Source organism: Globicephala melas, chromosome 5 (genome assembly GCF_963455315.2).
Source record: "Globicephala melas chromosome 5, mGloMel1.2, whole genome shotgun sequence".
NCBI classification, from domain to species: Eukaryota; Metazoa; Chordata; class Mammalia; order Artiodactyla; family Delphinidae; genus Globicephala; species Globicephala melas.
In genome coordinates, this window is record NC_083318.1 from 118,185,596 (window position 1) to 118,211,168 (window position 25,573).

Below are 25,573 nucleotides of genomic sequence, written 5' to 3' on the forward strand. Positions count from 1 at the left end.
GCCTCTGTTCTCCCCAGGAGAATTTTTCCCCCAGGAGAAATTTTAGAGCAGTGAATTGCAGTACATGGGTTTGGGGCTCCTTGGGGCATCGTAAGAGATTCACAACTCTACTTGTATACGGTATTGTCTCCAGTATGAATAATTGATTAGTCTCGCTAATTACGTGCTGCAGTTTTTCAACTATATAAAAATAACGTTGAGCTTAATAGGATAAAATTCATTTAAAAGTATCACTAAATTTAAAGTATATTTTTTCATTACTTTTTTATCCTCAAACAGGATAATAAAAGAACAAGGACTATTTCATAAGTAATGTATTATGGGGTGTTGAAAGAGATTTATGTACTTGAAAAGAAAGCTGGAACCACTCTTTACGAGTTGTATACATTAGATTCCCGAGGAATGGATAGATTAAATATCATTTTGACAATTCTCCACGAATAGTATTTCTCATCCTCGAGACTGTGCTATGTCCCCTCCGATTATAATAAGTAGCATTGTTAGTAATGGTACATTAAAAAACTGTTCCCTCACAAAAGCTTTTGCAGTGGAACCCGGAAACAGAAAGTGGAGGTTGGAAGGAATAGAAACTAAACCAGTGTACAATAAATTATGGATTAAGAAAACTGGCGTGAGACAGTTGAAAGCCTTGCTCCAGGCAAGCTCTCCTTTGGCTTGTTATTTGTGTGTTTACCGGAGTTGAAGGTAGGAAAGCAGGCTCATCTGTGCTGTCTCTGTTGCAGGAAACCGAGCCTGATTTTGACAACTGTGCAGTTTGTATTGAAGGGTACAAGCCCAACGATGTGGTCCGGATCTTGCCCTGCCGGTGAGTGGCTAGGCTGCCTGCTTTTGACTGGGGCGTGTGTGGAGAGTGTCTGCTAGCCTCACTGGCTCCGACCTGCTCGGCCTAGCCCTGCAAGGTCAGTCTGCCCCAACGGTGCCGTATTCGAATAAGAAACCACCGACAAGCTCTTTCTTTTTGTATAACCTTTCTCCTTGAAAACATTTTCTCTTGTGACATCAGAAATATTTTTCCGATCCTCTTCTCACCAAAGGGAGGAGACTACTGCTATGACCTAGGATCTCATGTACACAGTTTGAGGATGTAGCTCCAAGTTCAAGTTTTTTTTAACAACAGATCTATGATATTCAGAATCATACTCGCTTTTACAAGTGCTATTTTAATTAAAATAATAAACTCTTAAAAATGTTTTCTGAATGATCATGAAGGGATCAACAAACCAGAATACAGTCAGGAGGGACTAGGAAGCCAAAGGCAGATTTCATTCCCCCTTATTTTTTATTGACAAGAAGAGAATGTGACCGTCACCCCCAAACTTCTAGAATCTAGGGGCGGATGCCAGCATGTGTAATTGGAAAAACTGCCAACTGGTGATTCTCTTAGAACCCTAATCCCTCTCTCTCAAGTGAAATTCACCGTTAAGGTGTCTAGATTCTTTTTATACATTAAAATATATTTACATTTATTAATGTAAATATTAAAATTACATTTTATAACATTAAAATAAATATTACATTTATTAACATTAAATAAATTTAAATATTTCAATAAAATAAAATGTTAAAGGTGCCTAAAGCTTTTTTAGTGTTTTTGCGTCTGTGCAGGTGTCCTAAAAATAAAAATTAAATACTGCCTTAAACAAAGAGCCTTCACTTAGAAGTACTGGCTTTAAAAATTCTAACAGTATTTAAGGAAATAAAGTAGAACACAGTCACCACCAAGATATAAAACAATCCATTCGGTCATAAAACAATGTGATGTTAAGAACTATTTATTAGAAACACAAAAGAAATAGGATATGCCTTAGAGGACTTAGTTTAATAATCTCAAAGTGACAAAAAGGAACAAGATACTCAAATAGATGCAGACACTCCAAGGGGAGTGGATTGTGCTTGAAATGCTCTCAGGCAAATTGATCAGTAGGAAAACCAGCCTGAGGAAAGCGCACTCTGGTGGCCCCAGCTGAAGCCTTCAGGTGGGATTCCCTTTCCTTAGTTTATAGATGGTTGACTGTCTCTAAGAACAAATCATAAATTGGGCAGCATCCTTCATGTGAGGGTACTATAGATAAATTCTCTCTCTAGACATTATACTTGGTATTTGCTTGGTGACTTCTAGAAATGCTGGCCAAGAATGGCAGTATGTGAACTACAGACAGCCTCTCCCGCTAGCATCTTTCCTCTCTGCAGCATTTTATTAAGAGTTTTATGAAGCCTCATACCTATGCACAAGGAAAGTCTTGATTCTCCTTTTCTTTGGAGCTGGCTTAGAGCCCTGTGAGTCTCCTACTAATAAAAAATATCCAAAGCTAAAATAAAAGGTAAATAGCATCTTTTCCTTGAGAATCCAAAGAACTTTACAAAAGTAATTACCAAAAAAAGCTAAAAATAGAACTACCATATGATTCAGCAGTCCCACTACTGGGCATATACCCTGAGAAAACCAGAATTCAAAAGGACACATGTACCCCAATGTTCATTGCAGCTCTATTTAGAATAGCCAGGACATGGAAACAGCCTAAGTGTCCAACGATAGGTGAATGGATAAAGAAGATGTGGCACAGATATACAATGGAATATTACTCAGCCCTAAAAAGGAACGAAATTGGGTTATTTGTAGAGATGTGGATGGACCTAGAGTCTGTCATACAGAGTGAAGTAAGCCAGAAAGAGAAAAACAAATATTGTACAATAACACATATATGTGGAATCTAGAAAAATGGTACAGATGAACCTATTTGTAGGGCGGGAATAGAGACGTAGATGTAGAGAACAGATATGTGGACACAGTGTGGGGAAGGGGAGGGTGGAACGAATTGGGAGATTAGGTTTGACATAAATACACTACCATGTGTAAAATAGTTAGTTAAGGGAACCTGCTGTATAGCACAGGGAGTGCAGCTCGGTGCTCTGTGACGACCTAGATGGGTGGGATGGGGGGTGGTGGGAGGGAGGTCCAAGAGGGAGGGGATATATGTATACATAGAGCTGATTCACTTCGTTGTACAGCAGAAACTAACACAACATTGTAAAGCAATTTTACTCCAGTAAAAGAAAAAAAAAACTATATATAGGCTTAGTTTAGCTCCATCATTCATACTGTATAAAATAGCTTGTTCAGTTAGAGCTCTTTCATGAGTATATTTCATGTTACTGCACATAATTGCTGGAGGTTGCATAATATCTAAGTCACAGATGTACCACAATGTAATTTACTAGGCCCCTGTTGCGGACCATTTAGCTGATTTCAGTTTTTAATTATGACAAATTACATTGCTTTAGCAGTATTTAAATTGTCATGATATATTATTCCAGATCTGCTTTTATAGTATATGTTTTAGAAATTTTAACAAAGACAAAAGTAGCACGTTAGTACTCGTCACCAAAAAAAAAAAAACTTTAGGAAGTTTAATCTTATTTATGCTAACACTTGCCCTAGGCCACATTAGTTTGGCCTCAGGCTCCTCCTTTTTACATCATCATTTGCTTCTCAGCTCATTTCTTGATTCTTTTTGCTTCAAGTTCCTCACTGTACATCTGCTTTTATTTCCTTCCTGTGGGCCCTGCTTTAAATAACAAATACATCGAGCATTACCAAAGTCAGGTTGTAGTTGCTGTTTGATCTTAAACTAGACACACAGGCCTACTCTTTGAAGATTCTCCAGTTTTTCCATGTGGCTTTTAAAATCAAGATATTTATGCCTGTTGCTGGTTTCTGCCAGACAGTTGGCACTAATGGATGTTATCAAACAAATGCACTGGCATTTGCTTTTTTGCTAGATAATTTCCTCTGGGGTATTATTAAGCCTTTGCTCCTATGAACTTTATAGTCTCTCTTACCAATTATTTCCAGGCTGACTCATCCACAGGATTCTTTGCATCTCCTTGGAGTAAAAACTGTTTCAAACAATGTTCCAGCGTATCGTCTTTCTTCTCTCACACTCTTTTTGGTGGCCTCCTAACTCCTGACATGCTGGGTGCCTCTCTTCTCTATGGTTGCCATTTAGGGTGTCTTTGCAAATCACCCAGTCTCGTACCATGACTTTTTCAAAATCATTCTTCCCTTTTGAAGACACTTGCACAAATTAGGATGAATTAATAAGTGATTCTTCCTCTTTATTTGTAGTCATGGTGATGCATAAAGTTAAACTGTGCACATATTCATGTGCCATTTCTCCCCCATTGTTCTGTCTTTGTCAGGGTCCTTCTCTAGCCCTTGGAGGCAAGCTTCCCCATTGGGTGAGCCTGGACACCCATGTTTCATGTGAGAGAGGGACCACAACAGCACACAAAACATCTCAGGTCTAACTGGTGGTTTGGATTTGATCCTAATACACCACTAAGATATTTTCCAAGGAGCTGTGGTTTTGCCGTAGCATACCTATGCCAAAATGTACAACGACTGCATTCTAGGGCTGTTTTGTGTGACTAGGATCTGTACTTGCGATTATGATTTTTAGCCAGAAAAGATACCTTATTGAAGTTCTGTTGTCTTCTCTTGTCCAGAGAAGAAGCTGGGCTCTCTCATTCTCATTCGGCTTTTACCCTGTGGTGTCCCCACTGTCCTTCAACGGTTATTCATCTCAAACTATTTACCCAATTGCAAACGCCATATCTCAGAAAGAGCGTGATCCCCTTGGGCAGAGCAAACGTCCTTGTTTGTCATTTTTTAAAAACAAAGCAGTGTATGCATCCTTCCTCTACATGTTTGTCAATTTTTAAAAACAAAGCAATGTATACGTCCTTTCTCTACGTGCCTATACAATTCTTTCCTATCTCTAATTTATTACTAAAGCGTTATCACTAATTTGGGAAGATATTAGTTTCTACTACTGTCTTTTCCTTTGTTTGCAAACTCTCCCCACAATTTAGGAAAAAGTATGAAAGCTCCTTGGCAACAAGCAGGCCCTTGCCATAACCTTTTTAGTAACTAAATGCTTTATTCAAAACAACAAATATTTCTTTTGTAGCAACTGTATACCAGGAATAGTGTGAAGTACCAGAAATGAAAAGATAAATGGCATGTTCCCTGCTGTAAAGGAAATCAGGCTAGTGAGGGAGAGATAGGAATTCAAATAAGTCATCACAATAGAGTGACATATATGCAGCAGTAATAGCAAAATGAATTAAAATTTTGGAGGAACTAATACCAGGCACAGGGAAGTTAAGAAACGCTCCACAGGGCTTCCCTGGTGGCGCAGTGGTTGAGAGTCCGCCTGCCGATGCAGGAGACACGGGTTCGTGCCCCGGGCCGGGAAGATCCCACATGCCGCGGAGCGGCTGGGCCCGTGAGCCACGGCCGCTGAGCCTGCACGTCCGGAGCCTGTGCTCCGCAACGGGAGAGGCCACAACAGTGAGAGGCCCTCGTAAAGAATCGGGGTCTTTTCATGGGCCAGTCAGAATTGTCCTCTGGGGTAAAACTGGAATGTGTCTTAACTCGCCTTAGCTCATTCCATAGTAACCCATCGATGAGCTATTCAAATTGCATTATCCCCAACCCCCTAGAGAGACAGAAAAGCCGTTTCTGACAGACGACAGAGTTCGGCTGGGTACTAATGGCCCCATGGAGGCAGCATGTCCTGCTGGCTTGTTATTGTCACAGTTGGATTACAGATAAAATCCTCTAGTGCTCAAGTCATTGTCTTTGGTAGCCGTGCCTCCAACTTTTCACCAGTTCCTATACAATATTCTCCTGATTACAAATTAGCTCCTGTAGTTACGTTTTGTAAATAGTGCTTCTTGGGGGGAAACCGTAGGAGGCAAGTGCTGTGGCCACTGGCTGCCCTTTTAATCAGGACTTGGTGCGTATTTCGGAGCCGGGAGTCCAGGTCAGTGAGCAGCTCTGCAGGTCCGTGGCTTGTTGAGCTCCGCCCTCTTCACAGCAGGATTCAGTTTTGTCCTGAGCAAGCTTACTTGGTAGAGCATTCTGGAAGGTGGGGGGGGGGGGGCGTGGTAAATATATATAGCATAAAGTTGATCGTTTTAACTGTTTTTACATTTATATTTCAGTGGCATAAAGTATATTCAAATTATTGTGCCACCATGAGGACATTCATCTCCAGACTGAAACTCTGTAGCCATTAAACAATAACTCTCCATTCCCCCAGCCTGGAGTTGTGCGTGTGTGCGTGTGTGTGTGCGTGTGTGTGTTTTAATTTAGGCTTGATTTTTTATTAACAGAAGAAAATGTCAGTGAAGGAACTTAGTTTTGATTCAAGAATCTAATTTAAGTTAGCTAGCTAAAAATTGATTTTTACGTATTCAATTCGAAACCTGATAGTGAATGATAATTCTGTATATATCTGGTATTATTATTATTGCTATTATTACAATACTAATATGATGTTACTCTTACCATTATTATTAGAACTGTTACTATCCTATTACTATTCCTAACATCATTACCACCATCCATTCTTTCCTGGCTTTCTGAAGTAGCCTTCTCACTGATCTCCCTGTTTCTACTCCTGCCCCTTAGTCATTCATTCTGATAAGTCTATTTTTAATTATCCAGCTAGATTGGCTGGACTCCGGGTACTTTTTTATGTTTTTTTATTTTTTATTTTTGGCGATATGTGGGCCTCTCACTGCTGTGGCCTCTCCCGCTGCGGAGCACAGGCTCCGGACGCGCAGGCTCAGCGGCCATGGCTCACCGGCCCAGCCGCTCCGCGGCATGTGGGATCTTCCCGGACCAGGGCACGAACCCGTGTCCCCTGCATTGGCAGGCGGACTCTCAACCACTGCGCCACCAGGGAAGCCCTCCGGGTACTTTTTTAGCGAGCACAAATTTAAACTCATTAAGTGTATCAGAAGTATGACTAAAAAAACTGTTTCTTTATGAAGATTAATTGAAATATACTTCAGTCCTTCTGTTTCTCTAAAATGTGTTTCTGTAACAAGGTAGATTCCCAGAAAATTAAGAACGTGCACTATTTCATATTCGCTCCTTACAAGAGAATTGAGCTGCCTGGTGCAATTGCCACTGGTTTTATCAGGAATTACTGTAAGAAGCAATCTTAGGAAACTAGCCATTGTGGCTCTCGTTAGGATTTTCTACTCTGATTTCATCGCGAGGACTCACCAGAGCAGTTCACACATGGAATACCTGCGTTTCTCCTGAGCAAAGGAATGTTTTTATATTGTGTATATGAAACTGTGCTATTTTGCAGATTTTTGTTTTTCTATGTTTGTTGATAGATAGCCAACAGCCAAATCTGGAGCCCATCCCATAGCCAAAAGGGATTTTTTTAGCTTCATCCCTGACTCTGTTTTATGTCTCTCTTCTTATTTTCCTTTCTTCTTTTGCTTTTATGGCATCTTTTTGGATATCTGCATCTCTTAAGGTCACCGTAAGTCCTTTCTAGAATAAACATTTTCCATGTGTTTAAAACTTTCACAGTATCATTTTTAATTGGTGTATAATATCCCCTAAGTCATAATTTATTTGACTCTTTTTGGACATTTATGTGGTTCCCCCCTTCCATACCCACATACTTTTTTTTGCTATTATAAATAGGGCTGTGATAAATTAGCTCTGTGTGTGTAGACCTTAGTTACATTTTGGATCATTTCTTTGTTTCTAAGGCTACAAATTCAAATTGCCTAGTTACTTTCCAGAAAGTAGTACCGAAGGAGTTTTCCAGTCAGTCAGATCTAAGAAGAATATTCCAAGCAAAGATAACTAGTGGTAACCTGAAATTGTCAGAATATAACGCACGTGTCAAGATAATGGTAGAGAGGTAGGATCAGATCATTTAGGACCTGAATGCCCAGCTGAGGAGCTGAGGTTATAGCCAAGTCCTGGGAGACCAGCTGACGGGTTCAGCTTGTGCTCTATACACAGCACACTGGCACGTGTGGAACGTGGCTTAAAGGCTTATAAGTGATGTGAATGGAGTCAAGGGGACCAGTTAGGAGACTGTGGCAAAGTCAAGACAAGAAATGCTGGCAGCCTGACTTGGAGTGCTGGCATTGGGCACATAGGGAGAAGGATCTAGTCAGGAGATATTCTGAAGGTAAACCTAGCATGAATCACCCATTTGGATTACTTGAAAATAGCTGCCCCGTCAGATGGTGACTGATAGATACATCTATATTTGTTTGCAATTAAAACATTCTCATATCTCTCCATTCGGATTCTAAACAATAGAAAAAATCCAGTGGTTAGCACACTGTTATTCAAAAACTGTAACAGAAGAAACAGATTTCAAACGCTGAAACAGATTTTCTTTCTCACTCAAAAAAAAGAAAAAAGAAAAAAACTTGAAGACCAGCTTTGGCTTATCTTTTTAAAACTGTCTTCTGAGTTATTCATCCCAAAACAATCCCATAACTGGGTCATTTAGTCAGAGTTCCATTTTAGATAGAAAATTGTTGGATCCTATGTGTAAATGCTATGCTGCCTTTCCTCTTTCTCATCTCTCTGTTTTAGAAATGAGGCTAAATTTCAATTGTATCTGTGTAAGAGATCTCTGTAGTAATTCAGGACATAGAATATATCATACTGTTTCTTTTTTCTTTCTTCTTTGAAACTTGAGTCTACATTTTTACAAAGATCAGAACATGACTAACCGCACTGGTGTTGAAAGAGATGAAATGGAGATTTAACACAATAATATGCCAGACTGAAAAGAGAAAACAGAATAAATAGTTACTGTTAAAGTACAGAACAAATTAATAGAGAAGGACAAAGAAAGCTTGTATGTGCAAATCGGGGCAATACATACCCTAATTTGCAAAGGAATTTCAAATGACATTCCAGTTAGAGAGATACTAAAAGGGATAGGCCTGGAGATTTGGAAAAGGAATTTTTTGAAGGCTGTTGAAAAGTCAAAGCCTAGATTTGGTCTTCTAATTCAATGAATTCAGTGGAGGTCTGTTACATACCACGTATCTACAGTTGACAAGAGGCTTATACATCGTCTTTGTTCATCTACCCAAATAACCAGCTACTTTCCTTTCTCATTTGATGTGACTGATGTATGTATACTTTTAACATGGACCTACTTACTGACCCCTCAGATCCATTAACAATGGATCCATTAACAATCCATTAACAATCCGTTAACTCCTGTCGGTAAGGACAGGTGACATTTTCCTCTACAAGAGAAGCAGCTCTGAGAGAGATCTAGTAAAAAGGCACATGGCAAACAGAAGAGGGATCCATTTGTAAAGCTTTCTGAACAAACACGAACCCTAAGCCTTCCAGAGTCACTTGCCTGCCAAGGACCAGCCTCCTTAAGATCAAATTAGTAAGATTTACGGAGCTAATATAGGTGAGAGCACCGTGCCTACAAGACAAGTGCGTTACCACCAGTGGCTTGCATCAGATGGGCCTCTCTCTCTCTGCTTATTCACTGTGTCCCAGAGAGTTTCCTTGTTCCCATTGGATGCTTCCAACCAAACCCACCGGGGCAGTTCATAGCCTCCCCTGCTTCTCCTGAAACTTTGATGTGGGATCCAGGTCTTGGGTCCTTCAATGACAACTGAAGGCAACATCACAGTTGGACTCTGATATTCATCTGTGAACTTAGGGGCTCTCATTCACTCTCCCTACCGGACACAACATGATCATAATAAAGAACATAACATAAAGAAGAATTATAACCTGATGTAGAAATGAATATCATTTTCATATTTGAAAACTTCAAAAATCACGAGTTTTATGGAAAGCCCAATAAAAGACACTAGCCCCTGAAGGTTTCTAACCCCAGGACCCATCTAATTTTAAGATGAGTCAAATGAACTGAATGTCTGTGTGAACAGAAGATTCCAACCTCTTTACGGGTAAAAACAATTTACAGAACAGTCTAATGTGATCAGGATTCCGACTCTGAGCCTTATAACTTGCGAAGTGGAAAACAAAGGGATGCTTTCTAGCCAGGCAGAAATGGTCTGTCCTAACTTTACCCTGTTGTGCCTGTTACATATGCTTGATTAGGAACAGATTTTTCTCCAAGTAACTTTTTTTAAAAAAATGGTGAACACTGGCTGATTTTCATAAGATTTGACTTACTCTTTCATGCCCATGTTACGCAAATTAGATTATCGGTCATTCTTTTCTCTGCCGTTTTATATTTTTTAAAACTATGAATGTTTCATGGCTAATTGTAAGAAATTTTGAAAATGGTGAAAAGTATAAAGAAGTAAGGAATAATAATCTCACCACCCAGAAATAATCATTATTAATATTAGTATATTTAATTTTTATGATGTATGTATATATATAAGCATCCCATGTATGTTGTTAAACATTGTAGAGTCAGGCCACTAATATAATTTTTATTCTACTTTCTCATCTAATATTAAAAAGTAAGCATTTTCCAGTAACTTTAGAAATTATCTTAAAATATTTTAGTGGTTGCATAATGGTCCGTTATTGGAGTTTCTTTAACTGTCCCCCTTATCGTACAGCATTTAAATTGCATCCAGTTTTCATCATTATAAAATCATGGTCTCAATTGTTTGGTTTTTTTTTCTGTGTTTATCGCTTAGGATATGTTCCTAAAAGTGAACTTCCTGGGTCAAAAGTGCTTTCCAAAGGATCTCGATAAGTTTTGTCTAACTGCTTTCCTGAAAGGTGGTAATGATTTACACCCCATACTAGCAGGATGTGCCTGCATTAGTGTTTCTTTGGAACCAAGAAGTAGTGCCATTTTTAACCATCTTTCTCATCTAGTAGCCAAATACAAAGGTAGCACTTAGCTTTAATTCCCATGTCTTTGATTTCTCTGAGATATTATTCTTGACTAACCTAAGCTCTTCACATATCGCATCTGACCGTCAATGAAAAATTTTCACCAAGTGGGAGTTGTGAGTTCAGTTTTATTTGGGGCTTAATGAGGACTATAGCCTGGGAGACAGCCTCAGATACCTCTAGGGAACTGTTCCGAAGAAGTGGAAGGGGGAGGTTAGAATATATGTGATTTTGGTGAAGGGGGATACGTGTCATCAAGCACACATTTTGGAAGAAGGTTGCTGCTGGTCACGAGAAGGTGGCTGCTAGCCACGAGGAGCAGATGTCTCCATTAATGATTTTAGTGCTTTTCTATATATGAGAAGATGCAGGGAATTGGGCTCATAAAATCTTCTCCTGAAAATATCTAACTCTCTAAAGGCCTGTTCTGCCAGTTTTTCCCAGAGCACAGAGTGCCTCATTCCTGGTCTCCACCCCAAACTCCTTTCAGGGTTTGTTGAAAGTCAGCAAGTAGCTAGTGACTTCATTCTTTCAGAACCAGATGGCAAGCAACAATTTTTAGTTGGCATATCTACTGTAAATGTAAATCGTCATCGATAGTAAGATGCTTCCTGATTTCAGAGATGTTAAAATGGGGGAGGAAAATGATACGGCATAGAACTGATATAATGTGGTATTAACTATTTTTAACATTTTGTTTTCATGTTTTGGTAAATAGTGTTTTTTGTCATTTAAATATTTTTGGTTTTTATGATGCTTTTGGATTAATAGAAAAAAGTTACTAAATTTATGAATTTTTATCTTTATTTTTATCTCCTCTTCTTTCATCTTTCTTTACCCCCCCAAAATAATAATAATAATAAAACAACTGAGCAATTAACTGCATTTTTCAAATTTCTCTTAAATTTATGTTGGTATAGGCATCCCACTCAATAGTCATTATTCACGAAAACTGTTATTTTAAAAACTCATTTTTTCAGGAACATAATTTTACATACTCTGCCAGATTAAAAGTTATATAGTATGGGGCTTCCCTGGTGGTGCAGTGGTTGAGAGTCAGCCTGCCGATGCATGGGACGCGGGTTCGTGCCCCGGTCCGGGAAGATCCCACATGCCGCGGAGCGGCTGCGCCCGTGAGCCATGGCCGCTGAGCCTGCGCGTCCGGAGCCTGTGCTCCGCAGCGGGAGAGGCCACGGCAGTGAGAGGCCTGCGTATCGAAAAAAAAAAAAAAAAGTTATATAGTGTGGTGGGAGTTTAAAGTGGCACAACTGCTTTGGAAATTTCAGTTTCTACTGAAGTTAAACATATACTATCCTCTAACCTAGCAGTTTCACTCTTGGATATACACCCAAGAGAAATGAATGCATACATTCACAGAAAGACTTGTACAAGAATGGTCATCATAGCACATTTATTCGTAATAGCCAAAAAATAACCCCAAGGTCTAACAACAGAAAAATCTGTAAATCAGTTGGGGAACAGTCATACACTGGAAATCTACTCAGCAATAAAAAGACCAGCGATCGATGTACATGAAAGCACAGATGAATCTGAAAAAATTATGTTGAACCAAAGAAGCCAGGCAAAAAGAATAGATACTTTATGATTCCATTTATGTGAAATTCAATCACAGGCAAAGCTAATCTTTGGTGACAGAAGTCCTAATGACGGATTCGTGGCAGGGAGTGGATATCGTCTGGACAGGAGCAGGAGAGAGCTCTCTGGGGTGATGGAAACAATGTATACCTTCATCTGGGTAGTGTGTACATAAATGTATACCTACTTAGAAATCATCCAGCTATCTTAAGATACAGTATATGCGTTTAAAGTAATGAAAGAAAATTTTACAGTACCAAAGAAACTACATTGTGGACTTAAAGAAAAAAGTTCACTTTGTACATTAGTCAAAATTATATAAAATTTAAGTTCAGAGTTTGTTGATGGTTCATTCTAATCATTTTTCTTTGATTACTTTGGAGTTTTGTGTATGAACTGCCAAAAATTAGCTATCACTCCATCTAGGGGATTAAAGGAAGGAAACATGAAAGGAGATGTGGCAGCATTGATAAATGTCTGATGTGTTATTTTCTGTTATATTTTCAACAGAGCAAATGCCGCCTTCAGAAAGATGTCTTGAACTCTAATAACCTTGTTAAATGTGGCATTCTGACTTCAGATGTCCTGATCCCCATTTATATTCATCAACTAGACACTTGGGACACATGCCAACCAGCTCTGCTACCCCGGCCAAACAATATAATTAGACCAGGGTCAAGTTTTAAGCACAGAGCTTCCCTCTGCCAGAACCCAAAGGAATGAGACACTCTGTAAGAAGACAATTCTGCAGTTCCCTCAGAACTTGCATTCCGAAAGGATCCATTTCTTCCAGTTGCTAAAAAAGAAACTGAGTTCCATAGCAAGAGGATCTGATGCAGCTTCTTAGTTCTTTAAGTTTTGTTGGTTTTTCTTTAATGCTACTTAAACCCAATACTATGGACAAATGGCTGAAATAACTGGCCATTTATCATAATACTTTGAAAAGCATTCTACTGTTTACAAAGCTCTTTTACATATACTGTCTAATTTGCATCTCACGGTAGCTTATAATAGAGTTAGGGCAGGGACCATTAACACCTCTTTATTTAACTAAAAGAAAACCTTAACTCATAGGGTCATAGGGTCCAAAGCACAGAGAGGTCTCTGACTTCTAGACCAGTACTCTTTCCAAGGTCCTGGTACCACTGCTAGGCTATTGACACCTTAGCCCCACCCTTCCCCTGCCCCGTGAGGGTGCTCTGCCGTACACTCAACTCTCTGGGGCTCTAGTTTTGGCTAAAAGTCTGCCTCAGAAACGCCTATCTCACTCTAAGCCAACATCTAAGAACCCCAGGGAATCCAGATCAACTCTAGCCCAGCTTTAAGGGATTTGCTTTCTCCACAGTGATTCCAATCTTGTCATCCTGGGCCTGAAAGCAGACCAGCCTTTTTCACAGAAGGGCGGTGTTTGTGCTACTGAAGTGAGCCATCATTTACTTTATTGCATTATTTTATTTTCCCCTTCGTCAGGTAAAACTGCTAGCGAAGCAGATTAGCTTGCCAAAACAAAGCAATTGTATTTATAACAACAGCCATGATATGGTTACAACTGGTTCTGTGTGACAGCTCTTTTTTTCCCTTTCCTTTTCCTCTTTCTCCTTTTTAAAAAAATGATGTTTACATAACCTAAATAGGGAGCATCGGGGGTAAATGCAGCTTCTCAAAATTGGTCCAAACATTTCAGACCAAACCCAGTAGCAGAGTCAGCCCTACAGAGGGGCACTGGGCTGGTTGGGCAGAGTTTCTGGTAGGGAGAGGCTGGTGTCTGCTTAACTGACCTCCCAACGCTGCATGACCACTGCACGGCCATCCCTGCAAGGGCTTTCTGTATAGGAGACATAGGAAGATGAGACACCATGGAAGGAAGTAACTTGATGGTGAGAAGTTCATGATCACAAAGAATGAGGGAAAGTCTGGCTCAGGTCCATGTGTTTTTCAACGTTCTCATTGAATTGACCTGATTTTAGAAGCAAGGGTGGAGTGAAATCCTACTTAAGAAAATCAATGAGAGCACTTTAGATTTCCTTCCTCTGGGTAGGAATGAAGTACATTTCTCCTAAGCAATATTCGTGACACTGTCTGGGCTCCATTGACATTCTGTAAGTGTCATCACCAATGCCATTTTGGTCATTCTAACCGAGTAATGCCTGTGCCCAGATCCATAAATCGATATTCTCGAAATGAGATTTGCGTGGAAGGAATGGCCCAGTGTGATGTCTACCAGACAGTCTGGGCAGAGCATGGGCTCACCAACCCCATAATGTCCTCATTAGGCCCCCAGAAGAAAGCAGAATTCTTTCATAATTTAGAGTCCATAAAAGTTAAGGAAAGTGCTTCCAGAGTAACCTCTACCATAGAAAACTCACTTGCAAGGAACAGGAGCTAAATTACTGTTAATTACATAATGACACTTTAGCTTCTTATTTGCCAGGTAATTTTTTTTGTCATTTTTTTCCCTTAACAACCTAAATTTATTCTCACTTTGAAAACGTAAATCTAAAGTGAAATCTTTTTCTTTAACTGGATCAAAAGAGTTATGCATTTCAAAATTGATTCCACTCTGCCATATTGCCTAACCAGATCAATTTACATTCCCACCAAAAGTATATGAGACTGTTTACACCATTGCCAACATGAGCAATTATCGAATTTAAAAATAAATGCCAATTATGAACAAGAGTGATGTTCTGTAATTTCCATTTTTCTGATTTTAGTTAGTAAATATTTTTACAAGTGTTTTGACACATTTATCCGAAGTCTTGAAATGAGTTTGGGCAAAAAAATTAGCAAGAAATATTTTTTACCAACAGTATAATTGTCTATTATTGAAAATGTATTAGAACAGACAAAATAATTTTTAAGTTGTCTGGACTTAAGATCAACAATCAATGGTTATCAATTCATTAGAATGACATTAGCTAAGCAGTAACAAACCTTTGTTCCTTTCTTTCTTTTTTTCTTTTCTTTCTTTTTCTTTTTACCTTTGTACCCCCTTCACCCATTTCTCCCACTCCTCATCCCACACCTCTGGCAACCACCAATCTGTTCTCTGTATCTATGAGCTCATGTATGTTTGTTTCTTCGTTTTTAGATTTCACATATAAGAGAGATCATACGGTATTTGTCTTTCCCTGTCTGACTTATCCACTTAACGTAATGTCCTCAAGATCCATTCATGTTGTCACAAATGGCAAGATTTCATCCTTTTTTATGGCTGAATAATATTTCATTGTGTATATATACCACAATTTCTTTATCCATACTGTTCTAATTACTATAGCTTTGTAATATCATTTGAAATCAGGGCATGTGATGCCTCCAGCCTTGTTCTTCTTTCTCAAGGTTTCTTTGGCTATTTGGGAGGGGAGGGTTGGTGGTTTCATACAAATTTTAGGATTATTTGTTCCATTTCTTTGAAAAATGCCATTGGAGTTTTGATAGGAATTGCATTGAATCTGTAAATTGCTCTGGGTAGTATGGACATTTGAACAATACTGATTCTTCCAATCCATGAGCATGGACTATCTCTCCATGTATTTGTGCCTTCTTCAGTTTCTTTCAGTAATGTTTTATAGTTTTCAATATGCAGTCTTTCACCTCCTTGGTTAAATTTATTCCTAGATATTTTATTCTTTTTAATGCAGTTGTAAATGGGATTGTTTTCTTAATTTCTCTAATAGTTTGTTATTCATGTATAGAAATGCAACAGATTTTTCAGTATTGATTTTGTAAACTGCAACTTTACTGAATTCATGTATTCTAACAGTTTTTTGAAGGAGTCTTTAGGGTTTTCTATATATAATATGTCATCTGCAAATAGTGACAGTTTTACTTCTTCCTTTCCAATTTGGAGGCCTTTTATTTCTTTTTCTTGTCTAAGTGCTCTGGTTAGTACTTCCAATACTATGTTGAATAAAAGTGGCTAAAGTGGACGTCCTTTCAGCTTTTCAGCATTGAATATGATATTAGCTATGAGTTCGTCATATCTGGCCTTCATTATGTTGAGATACTTTACCCCCATACCTGCTTTGTTGAGAGTTTTTATCATAAATGTTGAATTTTGTCAAATGCTTTTTCTGCATCTATTGACATGATTATTTGACTTTTATCCTTCATTGTGTTAATATGGTGTAATTGTGGATGTTGAGACATACTTGCATCCCTGGAATAAATCCCACTTGATCATGATGTGTGATCTCTATAATGTATTGTTGAATTCACTTTGCTAACATTTTGTTGAGGATTTTTGCACCTATGTTTTTCAGGGATACTGGCCGGTATTTTCTTTTCTTGTGAGGTCCTTGTCTAGTTTGGGTATCAGGGTAATGCCGGACTTATAAAATGAGTTTGGAAGAGTTCCCTCCGCTTTTATCTTTTGGAAGAATTTGAGAAGAATTGGTATTAATTCTTCTTTGAATGTTTGGTAGAATGCACCAGTGAACGTATCTGGTCCTGAACTTTTACTTGTTGAAGGTTTTTGATTACTGATTCAATCTCCTTACTAGTAATTGGTCTGTTCAGATTTTCCATTTCATCATGACTTAGTCTTGGTAGATTGTATGTTTCTAGAAATTTATCCATTTCTTCTAGGTTGTCCAACTTGTTGGCATATAATTGTTTGTAATAGTCTCTTATGGTCATTTGTACTTTTGTGGTTATCAATGATAACATCTCCTCTTGCATTTCTGATTTCATTTATTTGGGTCCTCTCTCTTTTTTTTCTTTGTGAGTCTAGCTAAGGACTTGTAAATTTAGTTTATCTTTTCAAAGAACCAGCTCTTAGTTTCATTCATCTTCTCTGTTGTCTTTTTAGCATCTATTTCATTTATTTCTGCTCTAATCTTGTTATTTCTCTCCTTCTACTAACTTTGGGCTCCATTTGTTCTCTTTGTGTCCTTTGTCCTTTACCTGTGATAAAAACCCTCTGTTGGATTATCACAGACTATTACTTCAGAGGGTTGTCAGTTGAAGGACATTGTCATAAAACATAGAAGGGAAAACTAAGCCACAGGTAACTTAGATTACTTGCCAAAGATCACAGAACTAAGGAGGGGTCTTCAGACCCTGAAAGCAGAGCACATACTCAGCTGCTGCAACATATGTGAGAAAACAAAATAGGAAGAAAAAGAAAAGAAACAGACTCTCCTTGGCAGTTTGGAGAAAAGAGGTGGGATGTTCAGGGAAGAGAAGGGACATCTGAGCTGTGACTTGAATTATGAGCAAGATTTGCCACACCAAAAAAAAATTTTTTTAACTGAGAAGGACACTCCAGAGTTATGGTGAGAATGTGAAGTAAACATGGGGGTGGAGCAGAAGATGTGACAAGGACCAGATTGGGTGAGCCTTCTTTGTGTGCTGTGACTTTGTGTTGTAGGCAGTGGGAAGCAGCTGAAGCATTTCACATGTGGGGAGTGATATCATATTTGTATTTTAGAAAGCTAAGACAGGGGGCTTCCCTGGTGGCGCCGTGGTTGAGAGTCCGCCTGCCGACGCAGGGGACGCAGGTTCGTGCCCCGGTCGGGGAAGATCCCACATGCCGCGGAGCGGCTGGGCCCGTGAGCCATGGCTGCTGAGCCCATGTGCTGAGCCTGCCTGTGCTCCGCAACGGGAGAGGCCACAACAGTGAGAGGCCCGCGTACCTCAAAAAAAAGAAAAAAAAATAAAAAGCTAAAGCAGGAAAGAGAAACCAGACCAGGTTGGGAAGAGCCTTGAAGAAAAGTGGGTATTTCTTTCTGTGAGACTTCATGATAGAGATTTGAAAATTTGTGCAAAGGTAATGGAGCTGCCAACTAACATTTACCAGATTTATTGGGCAGTGGAGAGTGGGGGAGGACAAAGCATTTCGAGGCCAGTGTTACCGTCTTCCCAAATAAAGCAAGCAGACTGATGGCTAAGGGTAGGCCTGATGAGGCCAGTATTTGACAGCTTTTCCTTCTGTAGCCAAATGAATACACTTAAGGCAGGTGACTTTTCCTCTGGTTTTGCTCAATTCCCAACCTCTGTAACTAAGGTACCGCCCCCTCGAAGCTGGAGCACAAAAATACATGGGGGTGCTTCCCTGGTGGCGCAGTGATTGAGAGTCCGCCTGCCAATGCAGGGGACACGGGTTCGAGCCCTGGTCCAGGAAGATCCCACATGCCGCGGAGCAACTAAGCCCATGCGCCACAACTACTGAGCCTGCGCTCTAGAGCCCGTGAGCCACAACGAAGACCCAATGCAGCCATAAATAAATAAATAAATAAATAAACAAACAAAGTTACCACGACTCCCCCTGTCTTGCTCACGACAGTTCAGTGTGGGAAGGAAGGGCGTGGAGTGTAGATTTGGGTACAAGCACTGACAGTAGGACTGGGTTTGAGTCCCAGCTCTGCAGCTTACTAGCTCTTTGGATAATTTAATTTACTTTAACCAGCTTCAGCTTCCTCCTCCATAAAATGGGAATAATAATTTCTACCTCATAGGGCTGTCGTGAATGAATAATGTATGTAACGTGCTTGGTACATAGCAGGCATTTGATACCCAGTAGTTATTGTTTGTTTATTAATTAAACACTGACTCTTAGATCATTGACAACTTTGCAAATAAGATTCAGAAGCTCTGAAGAAACATTTTGACTCCCCATAGAAGCACTGGATAGATCTTATCTAAACATGTTGCCTAGGAGAATGGGATTCTTTGGTCCCTGAGTGACTCATGTTCTCTGAGCACTATTTCATCGAGGGGAATGAAACAACTTGCACTGGTGCCAAAAGGAAAGCCCCAGGATCCTAATCTCCGTGGGAGGGTAGCAGGGTCTAAGAAAGCCTGCAAAAGTAAGTGAGATAGAAAGGCCAGAACAGTCCCCTTCTGCCTCCCAGTGGGGAAAACCTGTCATTTAATTGAGGGGGGAGTCACACATATAGGTGAAAGGACAGTAGAAAGCAAGAATGATTTGCTTATATGTGGAATCTAAAAAATAGGTACCAATGAACTTATTTACAAAACAGAAGTAGAGTCACAGATGTAGAAAACAAACTTATGTTTACCGGGGGGAAGGAGGAAAGGGATAAATTGGGAGAGTGGGATTGATATATACACACTACTGTGTATAAAATAGATAACTAATAAGGACCTACTGTATAGCACAGGGAACTCTACTCAATACTCTGTGATGACCTATGTGGGAAAAAGAGTCTAAAAAAAGAATGGATATATGTATATGTATAAATGATTCACTTTGCTGTACACCTGAAACTAACACAATGTTGTAAATCAACTATACTTCAATAAAAAAAAATTTAATTTAAAAATAAATAAATAAGAATCAAAAGATGTGGAAACAAGTTTAACAGGGGTTTGTCATTCCTGCCCCTCAAATGGGAAATTATTATATTATTCATAATCATCTCAGCATTATGATGCAGTTGTTGGCATCATCTTTTGTCAGGGGTTTGAAGAACTCTTTGTAAAAAGTATGCTTCCCGGGCTTCCCTGGTGGCACAGTGGTTGAGAGTCCGCCTGCCGATGCAGGGGACAGGGGTTCATGCCCCGGTCTGGGAAGATCCCACATGCCGCGGAGCGGCTGGGCCCGTGAGCCATGGCCACTGAGCCTGTGCGTCTGGAGCCTGTGCTCTGCAATGGGAGAGGCCACAGCAGTGAGAAGCCCGCGCACCGCATAAAAAAAAAAAAAAAAAGGTATGCTTCCCTTTGGTGAATAAGAAAGGAGAAGAGTTTTGGTCAACCCTCGGTTGTATTTCCAGCTTGTCAGGATCGTTAGGAGATAGACTGTCACATCCCATTGTTCCTCTGTATGTAGTTTCTCATGCAGCCTTTGTTAAAACATGGGAAGGGACCGTGCCCTGCTGCGAATCATACAAATAGAATGAGTGAGATAGACATTGCCCTAGAGATGTTTGTTGAACTGTTGGTGCATTTCACTAAGCTCCAGATTCTTTCCCTCTTCCTTTATTTATTTAGTCTAGTGACTTTTATTTTTCTTTCCATATGGGAGGGAAAAAATTGTTTGCAATCCCAATTATAAGGAAGTAGTCTTCCTATTTGGTCAACACAAGAAATATGGTATTAGGAATAATTGAATGTTATTTAATAGCCAACATGATCACCCTGTGTATCATTTTAGCACTGTGTTTGTTGTCCTTAGTTCTCCCTTTGATTTTTGTTTTTAATTTACAGTTACTTGCTTTCAGCATTAGAAAGTTTAGAGTAGAAATCAGAATGATAACCTAATATCTACAAACAAGATATAATAGTGGTATTAATAAGATGAATGATAGCTTACAATTAAGGATGATCAGGACTTATAGTTTCAGCTTCATGGACAGTATTTATTCCCTCTCTCTCATACACACACACACACACAGACTCAATCACTGGCAAACTCCATACCTATAAGACAAAATTTCACAGATGAGGGATGAAGTCTTGGAGAGTTAATCCTTGCCTAAGATCCCACAGCCAGAAAACGATGGATCCAGAAGGGTGGCTCTTCAATGGCCTTTTCTGTTGTAGTTCCCAGGGAACCACTGAAGCACTGTGATTCTGCCTTGAAGGAAAGGACCTTGTCTTATTCATCTTGGTGCCCAGCTCCTCGTGAAGAACAGAATGGAACAAGGGGGTGACGTAACTAGCACTTTTCTGGGGGAAGATAAATCTGGCAAGGATGAGTGGGATGAAAAGAACAGGGAAAGATTGGTGGCATGGAGGGCAGTTTAGACGTTAGTACAACAATACAGAAAAAGAGTTAATGAGATCACGAATGAGGGAGCAGCGTGGCAAAAAGAAAATAGGCAATGAAGTTAGAAGAGATTTAGGAAGAATGAGTTCGTGGGACTTGATAGCCATGTGCAGGCAGTGAGGAGTGCCAGGCCTTTTGAGAAATATCCATTCATGTAGCAAATATTTCTGGAGCGTCCTCTGTGTGCCAAGATCTAGTCTAGTTGCTGGGGATCTAACAATGAATTAAGTAAATGAAGATTTTGCTCTCATAGAGCTTATATTCTCGTTGGAGGGTGTACCAGTCAGAGTTCTCCAGACAGCCATTGTATCCCACCATATATTCTTAAGGAATTAGCTTATGTGATGATAGGGGCTGGCAAGCCTGAAATCTGTAGGGCAGGTCTACAGGCTGGAAACGCTGAGCAGGGGCTGATGCTGCCATCTTGAGGCGGAGTTTTTTCTTCCTCAGGGAAACCAGTTTTGCTGTTAAGGCTCTTCAACTGATTGGGTCAGGCCCACCCAGATGATTTAGAATAATCTCTTTTATTTAAAGTCAACAGACTGTAGATATGAATCACATCTGCAGACTACCCTAAATTGGTGTTTGATTGAAGAACTGGTACTATAGTCTAGCCCAGTTGCCACATGAAACTAACCATCACAGAGGAGATGTAAGAATGACCAGTGCAGACAAAGAAGTCACTCAGGGGATAAGAGTAGGTACCAGCTTCTGTGTGTGGGAGACTCAGGACAGCCTCCTCCGCAGGAATAGATGTATCTTCATCTTACACATGAGGCAGAGGAGACGTGGGAATGCTAAGTGACTTATTTAGGCTAAAACAGCTAATGATTGGCCCTGCTGTCTTTCTGACTTCCAGTACATGTGCGGGAAACACAACAGAGCCTGCCTCCCAGGAATGGTCAAAGGGACCTGAATGTCTGACTGACTTTTCCCCAGAAGGAACACCAGTGAGTGAGAAAATGTAGATTAGGCACCTGTTTTCTGAACGTAGAGCCTGAACACAGGGAGGTCGATTATTGCTTGGGGGTAGGGGTGCAGGGGGACACTTGACCCCGCATCAGCCCCTCCCTCCTGCTGCTGCACTGGGACTGACCTTCTTCCTGTGCCCAGGTCAGGGCTTTTGTACAAGCCAGTCATTCTGCCTAGAAGACTCTTCTTCCTCTCCTCCCCTTCTGTGGACAATGTCTGTGTAGCCCTCCGGGGTCTGAGCTTCGGCACCTCGTCAGGGAAACTTTCTCTATGTACCCAAACTAGGATGCATCTCCCAGTCACAAGCCCCCTACCAACTCCATGTTCTGCTAATGTGTCCTTAGCGCTGTTGTCGTGAAGCAGTTTATTTCTGTTTTATTAGTGTCTGCCTCTCCGATTATACTCCCAAAGAGAAGGAGCCAGATCCCTATCGTGCTGATTCCCAGTGAGGAGCACAGTTCTCGGCAGGCATTCCTTGTCGCGTGGATGCAAGGCTAAGGGAACGAATGGATGTGATATATTTACTTGTAAGCGGTCAATCTGTAAGGCATTGGAAATAATGACCTGGAAACACACGACACATCCAGGTTGCTCCTCTGCGTCTCCTAATCCCCAATGCGATCGTGTCCTGTACACAGCTAATGCTATCCTTGGGACATGGGTTCTTCTCCATGTCAGTTTCAGAAGTGACACTTCTTGAGCCCTTCTCTGATTTGAGGGGTCCTTTGTACGCATCGGAGCCTCAAGCCTTCTAATGCAAAGACAGCTGGTAGAACTGTTAGCACAATAAAAATGAGAGTCAGGGAAGAGCGTGCAAGCGTTCCGGGAATAGTGCAGCATGGATGGCGTGTCCTAAGGATGCCCTCATACTTGACAGATGGTTCTCTCTCTTCTTGCCCCAGGCAGGAAATTCTGACTGCTTCTGCCCGTGGTCTGGAGTCGTGTGCGTGAGAAGACAAGCTTCTGATTCGAGCAGCCCCTGAGATCTCTGAGTGGGCTCTTGTGAGCCACGTTGAGAGGAAGTTTAGTCAGGACTCCCCACCCCCGCACCTACTAAATGCCCCCCTTATCCTGTCACTCAGAGGAAGGCTCCGGAGGGCTGGCGCGTGAGGCTGGCGATGGAGTCGAGCGCATCAGCTGTACAAACAGTAAAGCTTACGGTACCTGTCCCTCCGGCTTCTGATGTGAGAGCCACCAGCCACAGCAACTTAAAACATCACTTGTGCTGTGAAATGCTTGCCGGAGCTCTTCTGCCCTTTTGTGTGAGACCCCGAACATCTACAGAAATGAGGCTTTATTTTGCAGTTTGCTTCTGACTGTAGGAAAAGAAATTTTGGATTGATTTACAAGTGGCAACTCTCAGGTTATTCTGCAAGGTCTGTGCAAATTTCCCCACTTGCCTTCTTTCCATTCAAGATTCTTCCTGTCTAAAAAGAGAGAAATTTCTCTGTTTCTACATTCTCTGCATTTTCTCAAACTTGGAAGACTCAGCTGCAAATCATAGAGGACCCTCCTGGGAGCCAGACAGATGTTGACTGTATCACCGCAGGGTGTAACAGGAAGCATTACTGGCCCAGGTGTTCGGAGATGGAGGTCCGAGTCTTGTCTCTGCCACCGAGCAGTGCGTGACCTTGAACAAGTCTCTGGGCTGGAGTGGACTAGGTGCTCTCCGCAGTTACCGCCGCGCTAAGATGTATGGTTCTCATTGCAGGCATCTTTTCCACAAGTCCTGTGTTGACCCCTGGCTCCTAGACCATCGCACCTGTCCCATGTGCAAGATGAACATTCTTAAAGCCCTAGGGATCCCGGTAAGCACAGCACAGCCTACAGCATCGTCATGTCTGTCTTTCTGCCTTTCCCACAAAGCAGGGAGAAAACAGCATCCCTGGATTTTCTGTGTCCCCTCAATCCCATAGCAGTGGCGTCACCTGATGAGGCCCTAAGAGCGCTCCCATGTCTGGATATATTTCTCCTCTCACTTTTTCTCAATCTGAGAACATCGTGACCCTCTCAGCATGTCCATTGTATTTGTCTGTGAGTTGAGATGCTGCCTGAGCAGCTCATAGGCTCCTCTTCCGGGCTGCAGTGGGTGAGAGCAGGTGGGACACCCACAGAGGCCTCTTGGGCCAGTTGTACACTGATGACACTCTTGTGTCACTTACCTGCGCTGTCATCAAGCAGACCCGCACGCCACACTTTCTGATGTTGCCCCACCATCTCCTAGCTTCCAGAGGAAACAAGCTCTTCCCAACGATGGGAGGGGAGGCCAGCCACTGGGAATCTGGCTCAGGGCCCTCTGCTGAGCTCAGATCTCCATGGCGAGCTTGAGTGACGAGGAAGCCAAAGCCAGAACCACTGAATTCTAGCGCTACCCTCAAGCTGGCGCCCTCAGTTATACGTTTTATCGAACTTAGTCATTCCCCCTGTGCAAAGAGAATCCCCCCAGCTGGCTGGCTTGATGCTCCAGGGAAAGACTTTCCAGGGACCATATCGAGTGAAGGCCATGAGCTGCTGAGACACCGTCTGCTGTGGTGAGGGCAGGAAGCAAGCCAGGCCACCAGACCCGAGGGCTGCGCAGAGATGTGAGAACAACCTGGCCCCGTCTAAAAGAAGCTAGACAAACAGCATACAGAGACCGGCCTCCCCCTTCCCCCTCCGCTTCGCTGTCTCCTCCTCTTGTCATTCCTCACTACTAATGGCAGAGAATAAACAGAATTTTAAAAGTCCCAAGATGTCACTGAAGAAGAAAGGATCATATCAGATATCAAAGGCTTCCTTTAATGCCAGAGGGCTAATTATCCCGGGAAGACCAGAGTGACTCTGTTTGAGGGCACGCACCTGAAGCGTCACAAGGTCGTGGATTGGCTGAATTTTCTACCCTGCCTCCCCTGCCTCCCTGCCGGCTGTATGCTGATTTTTTTTTTTTTTAACAGTCGATACACCAAACACAAATCAATTTGTGTGACTGTAGCTTTGAGCTAGAGTTTGAAAGGCAATGCATTACATTTTCAGGCCAGAGTTGTGAAGGCATAATACATTCAAGGTGAAAATCACTGACAGTGAACATGAAACATGAGTAAAAACCCAACATCTCTATCAGATACTAGGGACTTAGAAAATTAAACTCGCTGTTGGCATGTTCCACATTTCTGGCTCTAACTGGTTCCTATTACAGTGGTACCTTCTGCCATTATATTTTGCCAAGAGAAATAAAAGACTGAACCTGACAGGAGCAGGTCCTTTACTGTCAGAGTGTTTTCAATCCCCTTATCTACATTCAAGTGCTTCATCCTCCTTTCTCTCCAGTCAGGTCTAGGGGGTGTCTTTGCAGGATGACAGATCACATCGAGTGCTCCTATAAGGTACCATATAACACGGGCCTTTTTTATCCCAGCACACACCGTCTCCTATCACTATTATCCTGGTATAAATAAGATGATTGTAAACGCATAGAAAATCCCGTGCAGCTGGTATATTCACTAGTCCCTAACTATTTCGCATCTGGTTTATTTGAGTTCTCCCTGCTAACCTGAATTTGAAAACCTATATGCTGT

At 41.1% G+C, this 25,573-nt stretch overlaps 1 protein-coding gene across 3 annotated transcripts in view; it reads left to right on the forward strand.

Moving 5' to 3' along the window:
• The window catches only part of RNF150 (ring finger protein 150), a 288,285-nt gene that overhangs the window by 163,362 nt on the left and 99,350 nt on the right, over positions 1-25,573 (forward strand). For all 3 annotated transcript variants that reach the window (XR_009564065.2, XM_060299737.2, XM_060299738.2), the window contains exons 4-5: positions 744-826; positions 23,731-23,827. Coding sequence is in view for 2 of the 3 variants with exons in the window: in XM_060299737.2 (XP_060155720.1) it covers positions 744-826; positions 23,731-23,827 (180 nt within the window). In the remaining variant the exon portion in view is untranslated. The remainder of the gene's footprint in view (positions 1-743; positions 827-23,730; positions 23,828-25,573) is intronic.